This window comes from Alosa alosa, chromosome 16 (assembly GCF_017589495.1).
Source record: "Alosa alosa isolate M-15738 ecotype Scorff River chromosome 16, AALO_Geno_1.1, whole genome shotgun sequence".
Taxonomy (NCBI): domain Eukaryota; kingdom Metazoa; phylum Chordata; class Actinopteri; order Clupeiformes; family Clupeidae; genus Alosa; species Alosa alosa.
The window spans coordinates 10,393,376-10,400,875 of record NC_063204.1 but is presented as its reverse complement, the minus strand read 5'-3'; the positions used below and the strand labels follow the sequence as shown (position 1 = coordinate 10,400,875).

Genomic DNA, 7,500 nt, shown 5'->3' with positions numbered 1-7,500 from the left:
GTACTGTGTGTGCATTTCTTCTTGTGTCACTGTACATTATGTTTTATGATGTCGTGTCTGTCTTGTTTGTGTGTTTTGTGTGTGTGTGTGTGTGTGTGTGTGTGTGTGTGTGTGTGTGTGTGTGTGTGTGTGTGTGTGTGTGTGTGTGAGTGTGTTTTAATAAAATACTGTGTATGTATGTGTTGCAGTGTCCATGCAGCGCTCCATGAAGTCTGACGGTGACCTGTCATTGGACGATCAGGTACTTGCGTCGGAGCGCCAGTCTCGCCCGCGCACACGCACCGACGTCCCTCCCACCGCGCCCAGCCAGGGTCAGAGCCAGGTCCCGCTCGCTGGCGACTCCAAGGCCGAGCGCATCGCCCGCTACAAGGCCGAGCGTCGGCGGCAGCTGGCCGAGCGCTACGGCATCTCCCTGGAGCCCGAGGCCGAGCCCGACTACTCCACGCGCTACTCCGCCGCCCGCCGACGCCAGTCGGATGCGTCTGACCGCACCGCCACCTCCGACCGGCCCGCGTCCAGGGAGGAGGAGGAGGAGGAGGTCAGGGGTCAGAGGTCGGCTCGCTCCTCCAGCCTGCAGACGCCGCGTGGGCCCGGAGCTGGCGACGCAGCAGCAGCACACGCACGCGTACACCCACTCGGCGGAGCGTGTGGAGGCGCTGTCGGAGCGCGAGCGCCGCATGAACCTGGAGAACCAGCGGCGGGCACAGGAGAGGGGCATGATGGGAGGCGCGTGGCGTGGGCGTGGGCGTGGCCTCGCAGGACACCTCGTCCTACATGGACGTGTCGGGCTCCTCGCACAAGTCCACCACCTCATCGCCAGGGGATCTGTTCATTGAGCAGCAGGCGCAAAGCATCCTGCACAGACATGGGTGAGGACACGCACACACACACACAAGCACAGAAGCACATGACAGAAATGAGTATGTTAGCACACTCTCCCTCTCTCACTCTATCTACAGTACATCTTACTCTCTCATTCTGTCTCTCTCTCTCTGACACACACACACACACACACACCTAGTATAGACACACACACACACATATATATATATATATATATATATATATATATATATATATATATATATATATATATATATATATATATATATATATATATATAGTGCTGTAGAGAGATGGGAGAGCACACACACACACCTAGTATAGACACATTATATACAGTGCTGTAGAGATGGGAGAACACCACACATCTTGGCCTTTTACACACACACACACACACACACACACACACATACTTTTTCTCTTTTATGTACAGACTAATTGGATTACTATTTGAGCTGTTTGTTCCTCAGTATGGAATTGTGTTTCTATTTGTTTGTCTCTACAAATCAAATGTGTGTGCCCTGTCTTTTTCTTTTGTACTGTTAATAGGCTGGGGTTTCCCTTAGCCAGCAACTTCTGTTCTGAGGCAGCTGTGTGTGCGTGTGTGCGTGTGTGTGTGTGTGTGTGTGTGTGTGTGTGTGCAAACACTTCATAAATCCCATCCTCTGTGAGGAGTCCAAAGATGGAAGATCTTAATGACAAGGGCTTAACCAATCTGCTGAATGATCAGATAGCATTAATAGAAGCTTAGCTATCTGTGTACATGACCCTTGACGAGATTAGGATTATTGCTGTGTATGGAAAATATAGTTTTTATCCTACACACTGATGGTGTTAGAGTGTGTGTGTGTCAGGATGGTTCTGTCCAGGGGAAACGAAGAGGTTGAGGCTGGAGTAGACGATGATGAAGCCATTAGGCTGAGGGGCATTAGAATTTAAAATGCCCTTTCTTGGGCCAACCGTTATACGGGCAGTTAAGCCCAGTCATGCATAATCAGCTCCCAAAATGTCTGCAAATGCCTTGAAAACGAGCTAAATCCCCCAGAGGAAAGCTCTTCACATTTGCAGAATCTTCTTCAACAATCCCCACCTTTCCAAGTGATCCCTTGGGTTTATGTGTGGAGTGTGTTTGAGGAGTGTGTGTGCATGCATGCTTATGGCATCTGTGGATGAGATACAAATTCAGTATGTAGTATGTACGTTGTGTGTGTATGTGTATGTATATGTGTGTGTCCACTTACAAGGGTGGAGCACCTTGACCACTCTGTGTGTGTGTGTGTGTGTGTGTGTGTGTGTGTGTGTGTGTGTGTGTGTGTACGTACCTGGATGTTTGTATGGCGTGAGGTAGGGCATGTATGCTAGTCTCTGACAGGCTTTTCTTCCTGCTGTGTTCAGCCCTAGCTGGTCACTGCAGACTGACCGGGAGGGGGACACCCAGTCCCTCATCAACTGGCCCTCCAGGTACAACCCCCCCCCCCCAAACCCCCCACCCCAAAAATCTGGCCCTCCTAACACTCCTCCCTCAAGCCCATTGCCCCGCCATCCCACCCCTCCACCTGCCCCCCCATGCCCCCCCATCCACCCCCATCCCACCCCTCCATCCCACCCCTCCAACTGCCCCCCCCATCCCACCCTCCATGCCCCCATCCCACCCCCACCACCTGCCCCCCGTCCCACCCTCCACCTGCCCCCCATCCCACCCCTCCAACTGCCCCCCATCCCACCCCTTCCACCTGCCCCCCATCCCACCCCTCCACCTGCCCCCCATCCCACCCCTCCAACTGCCCCGCCCATGCCACCCCTCCACCTTCAAGCTTTGCCACCTCTTTACCACTCCTCTCGGCTGACCAAGAATTTTGTTTGTTTGTTTACCTATTTATTTGTTTTTGTTTTTGTTTGTTTGGGTTATTCTCACAGCCCATGTGAGAAATACACAGATTCCTGCCATGCCCTGCCCTCCCTCCTCCCTCCAAATTGACCCTACTAATGAGCTTCTCCCATTCATCAGTCCGCCTGTCAATCAAACAGCAATCAGTAGGCTGGCTTAGTTGACATCAATCACCCATCATCTTCATCTGCTGTTTTTCTGAAGTGTGCCATCATAGTGTGTGTATTTGGGTGGATTGTAAAACTTTGTGTGTGTGTGGTTCCTCTGTCTCTGTGTGTGTGTGTGTGTGTGTGTGTGTGTGTGTGTGTGTGTGTGTGTGTGTGTGTGCGCGGAATAATTTCTGGACATAGAGGTCCAATGGACATAACGACCAATGCTGAGAAGTTAGAAGTCTTTAGCTATGGAGCATTATTATGTTATCTGGCAACCCTCATAATGAAATTCCATTAATTAAATAAACATTGAGTTGACTCGTACAGCTATATGTCATTGGGGTTAAGACCCCGAGGAGAGTTAAAGAATGGGGTGAAGAGGAAGCGTGTGTGTGTGTGTGTGTGTGTGTGTGTGTGTGTGTGTGTGTGTGTGTGTGTGTGGGGTGAAGAGGAAGCGTGTGTGTGTGTGTGTGTGTGTGAATGGGGTGAAGAGGAAGCGTGTGTGTGTGTGTGTGTGTGTGTGTGAATGGGGTGAAGAGGAGCGTGTGTGTGTGTGTGTGTGTGTGTGTGTGTGTGTGTGTGTGTGTGTATGGGGTGAAGAGGAAGCGTGTATGTGTGTGTGTGTGTGTGTGTGTGTGTGAATGGGGTGAAGAGGAGGCAGAAGCCACTGTGTCTTACCCTGGGTCAGATCAGTGCTCTCCCACACACTGTGCAGGGCCATTACTTGCTCTCAGTGCAGAGGAGCCAGTGCTGTCCCACCAGGCAGGTCTTCATGCTGGAGACACTATGTAGTTAGTTTATGTTGGACACAGTTGTGGCAGTTCGCAAGTGTTGGCAGCACACAGCTATTGCTCAGAAGTGAAGTTAGATGTTTCTGTGTGAATGGATGTGTTTGCATGAATGTGTTCTTGTGCGTGCGTGCGTGCATGCATGCATGCATGCATGCATGCGTGTATACAAGCCTGAATCTCTTTGTGTGTTAGTGTGTTTTGACAGCCTTTGTTCCGCTAAAGCCTTTCTTAGCTTTGGTGAGCAGCAGCAGTTGCTTGAAGAGCCTCTTACAGATGACTCTAAGCTCTCCTAATGCTTCAGATGTCTGAGCAGGGGAGTAGAATTACAGTACAGAGTTATGTCTTCCCATATCCCTTCCTCTCTCTCTCTCTCTCTCTCTCTCCCCTCCCTCCCTCTCTCTCTCTCTCTCTCTCTCTCTCTCTCTCTCTCTCTCTCTCTCTCTCTCTCTCTCTCTCTCTCTCTCTCTCTCTCTCTCTCTCTCTATCGCTCATTCAATGCCCATGCTCACATCTACAGAGCAAAGCATCATGGGTCCCAGCAGATCACACACAGTAAACAGGCAACTGTAAGAGATGGAGGGATAGAGAGATAGAAGAAAAAAAGGAAAGAGAGATGTAAGGAGGTAGAAAGGAGGACAAACAAATCAGTAGATGGGTAGAGACTACTGTAGACTAGACTAGGCCGGCTTGAATGTCAGTGGATGGGACTGGACCCCTTCAGTAGGATCCGACTGGCCAGTGTGACCCATAGACTGGACCCCTTCAGTAGGATCCGACTGGCCAGTGTGACCCATAGACTGGACCCATTCAGTGGGATCTGACTGGCCAGTGTGACCCATAGACTGGACCCCTTCGGTGGGATCTGCCTGGCCAGTGTGACCCATAGACTGCTGGTGGTTGACCTGTCTGACCCCTGCCTGCTCATGCTGACCTGAGCAGGGCGAGGTTTAGCCCTCGGCGGGAGGGTGGAATGGCCTTAGCCATATGCCATGGGTCCTGCTGGGAGATTAGAGCCAGGACAGTCTGGGATTCACACACACACACACACACACACACACACACATACATACAAACATACAAACATACATACATACATACATACATACATACATACATACATACATACATACATACATACATACATACAAAGACACACACACAAGCAAGCGCACACACATTCACACATACAGTACATACAAAGACACACACACAAGCACGTACACACACACACTCATACATACATGCACACACACATACATATATACACACACACGAACACACACACTGTGCAGACATGGAGTCATTATCTCCCTTACTTGAAGGGGGTACTAATACCTCAGTGACAGCCTGTTGACTAGTATTTAAGTGAATAAGGATGTGTGTGTTTTATGCTCACTTTTCATTAGGCTAAGGTTGAGGCATGTTTTGAAAGGTGTGTGTGTGTGTGTGTGTGTGTGTGTGTGTGTGTGTGTGTGTGATGGAGGGCATCAGCTAAAGGATGTGTAGGTGTGTGTGTATCAAGAGGTCTTTGGGTGTTAGTTTTGGTGTGTGAGAGTAAAGGGCGGTGTGTGTGTTTCTGTGTGTGTGTGTTTCATCTCATCTGTTTTTCATCAGCTGTGCTTCAGGCGTGGTGACCTCTTTTATTACATTACCTACTCACCGATTCCCATAGCCCCCCCACGTCTTTCCTGACCACACCAATAATAAACCGGCCAGTGCGTGTGTGTGTGTGTGTGTGTGAGGAAGAAGAAAGACTGATAGAGATCACAAGTGTTAACAGGGTTTGTATTGATCGTGAAGCGCACCCATTTGTTTAGTGAAGCTTGTGTGTGAGGCTGTGTTGAGTATGTGTCTGTAGAGCCATACTGTGTGTGTGTGTGTGTGTGTGTGTGTGTGTGTGTGTGTGTGTGTGTGTGTCTGTGTGTTAACTTATTTTTCTCCCCTCCATCTGAAGAATCCGTGGCAGGGAACGTGTTGGCTCTCGTGAGCCACACACACACACCTCACCTGACCCCGCCTCCTCCTCCGCACGCCCACACCTGGCCGCCACCCTGCCCTCGGACTCCTACCTGTCCATGAGCACGGGCCAGGATCAGGAGGTCAAGGGAGGAGGCGACCCGACAGGCATGACAGGACCCAGGCATGGGCAGGCCACGGCGGGAGGGAAGCAGGCCTAGCAGGGCCTGTTCGCGCCCAGCCCGCAAGCGGTCCCTCCCCTCGGGAGGTCGCGTCCTTGGCGGCGCCAGTGTGGACGAGCCCCGTCGCCGTCCTCGAACCCTAGATCCCCTACGAGCCACCGTCATCAGCCCCGGCGACGCCGAGATGTCGAATGACGCTGCCCGGTCATAGGCAGCTTGGCAGCGGCGGACATGAGAAGATGCCAAGGCCAGGAGCAGGCGTAGGATACCGCTTGTACGGCCACCCAAGCTCGCTACACACTCCCAGCCCCTGCGTTCCCACACACGCAGTACCGCCGTCCCAGGACACACATGGCAGCCACAGCAGTCCAGAGCCTTGGAGGAGAGTGCTCCCCCTGCGTATACACACTCCACACACACCCCTGCACACACACACCCTCCCACACACACCTGGCAGCCCTCGGCAGTCAGGTCTCAGGAAGATGGTTCTGGTCAGCGCGCGGCGCCTGCACACACTCTCAGCAGCAGCTGGCCCCACCCGCCTTGGGGCGCCTCCCCCGCGGAGATCGGAGGCCCGGAGACCCCTATCTGTCCCATGGCCCAACCGCAGCTCCTTCCTGCAGGGAAACAGCGCCACCTACCAGCGCAAGGAGGAACTGTAGGTGCAGCCCTGCCCAGCTCTGTGTTTGTCCTGGGGCAACAAGACTATTAGCGACTGGGAAATCTGTCTGCTTGGAACTAACTACTTGAACGCAGCAGCACCACACACACACACACACACACACACACACACACACACACACACACACACACACACACACACACACCTAAAGTGCTCGCTCCACTCCTGCAGTGACTAACCAGTAACCACCGGTTTTAACTTTGACACCCCTCTTTAAGATTCTTCAGGCAGAATCTTCTGCAACATTAAGTGTGTGTGTGTGTGTGTGTGTGTGTGTGTGTGTGTGTGTGTGTGTGTGGCATACTGTATGTGCTTACCATGGCTATGACTGTGTGTTGGCTTGGGGTAAGGTCTGGTGAGGGGTCAGCATGCTTGTGTGGGGTTTTCGGAGACATGTTTCTTCGCCTGCATCCTCTCCTTAATCACAGAACCTGAGAATCTAGAGACCCCCATCCTCTTGTTCTCCTGTTCTGTTAAACCTTCCTTCTCTCACCCTCTCCCTCTCATCTAAAGTGAAGATAACACAGGGCAAGCAGTTTTGCTAAGTGATGTTGTTGGGTCACATTGATATTGGTCAATACATTTTTATCTTGTGGGCAACATGTTGCATCATCCAATCAGAACACATGGAACTGGTTATGTGATTACCAAACAACATTGCTCAAAATGTTGCCCCTTGTATATCATAACCTTTACCCTCTCCCTCCCCCTCTCCCACTCTCTCTCTCCTCCCCTCTCTCTCTCTTTTCTATCTCTTTTCTCTCTCTCTCCTCCCCTCTCTCTCTCTCCTCCCCTCTCTCTCCCTCTCTCTCTCTTTTCTATCTCTTTCCTCTCTCTCTCTCTCTCTCTCCTCCTCTCTCTCTCTCCCCCTCCCCTCTCTCTCTCTCTTTCTCTCTCTCTCTCCCTCCCCTCTCTCTCCTCTCTCTCTCTCTCTCTCTCTCTCTCTCTCTCTCTCTCCTCCCCTCTCTCTCTCTCTCCCTCTCTCTCCCTCCCCTCTCTCTCTCTC

The 7,500-nt window shown here is 51.7% G+C and overlaps 1 protein-coding gene across 1 annotated transcript in view; it reads left to right on the top strand.

The window, feature by feature from the left end:
• The window catches only part of svila (supervillin a), a 50,710-nt gene that overhangs the window by 9,138 nt on the left and 34,072 nt on the right, over nt 1-7,500 (top strand). The window contains 7 exon segments of the mRNA XM_048266991.1: nt 189-597; nt 599-737; nt 739-869; nt 2,239-2,304; nt 5,629-5,798; nt 5,899-6,016; nt 6,335-6,470. Of these exon segments, the coding sequence (XP_048122948.1) occupies nt 189-597; nt 599-737; nt 739-869; nt 2,239-2,304; nt 5,629-5,798; nt 5,899-6,016; nt 6,335-6,470 (1,169 nt within the window).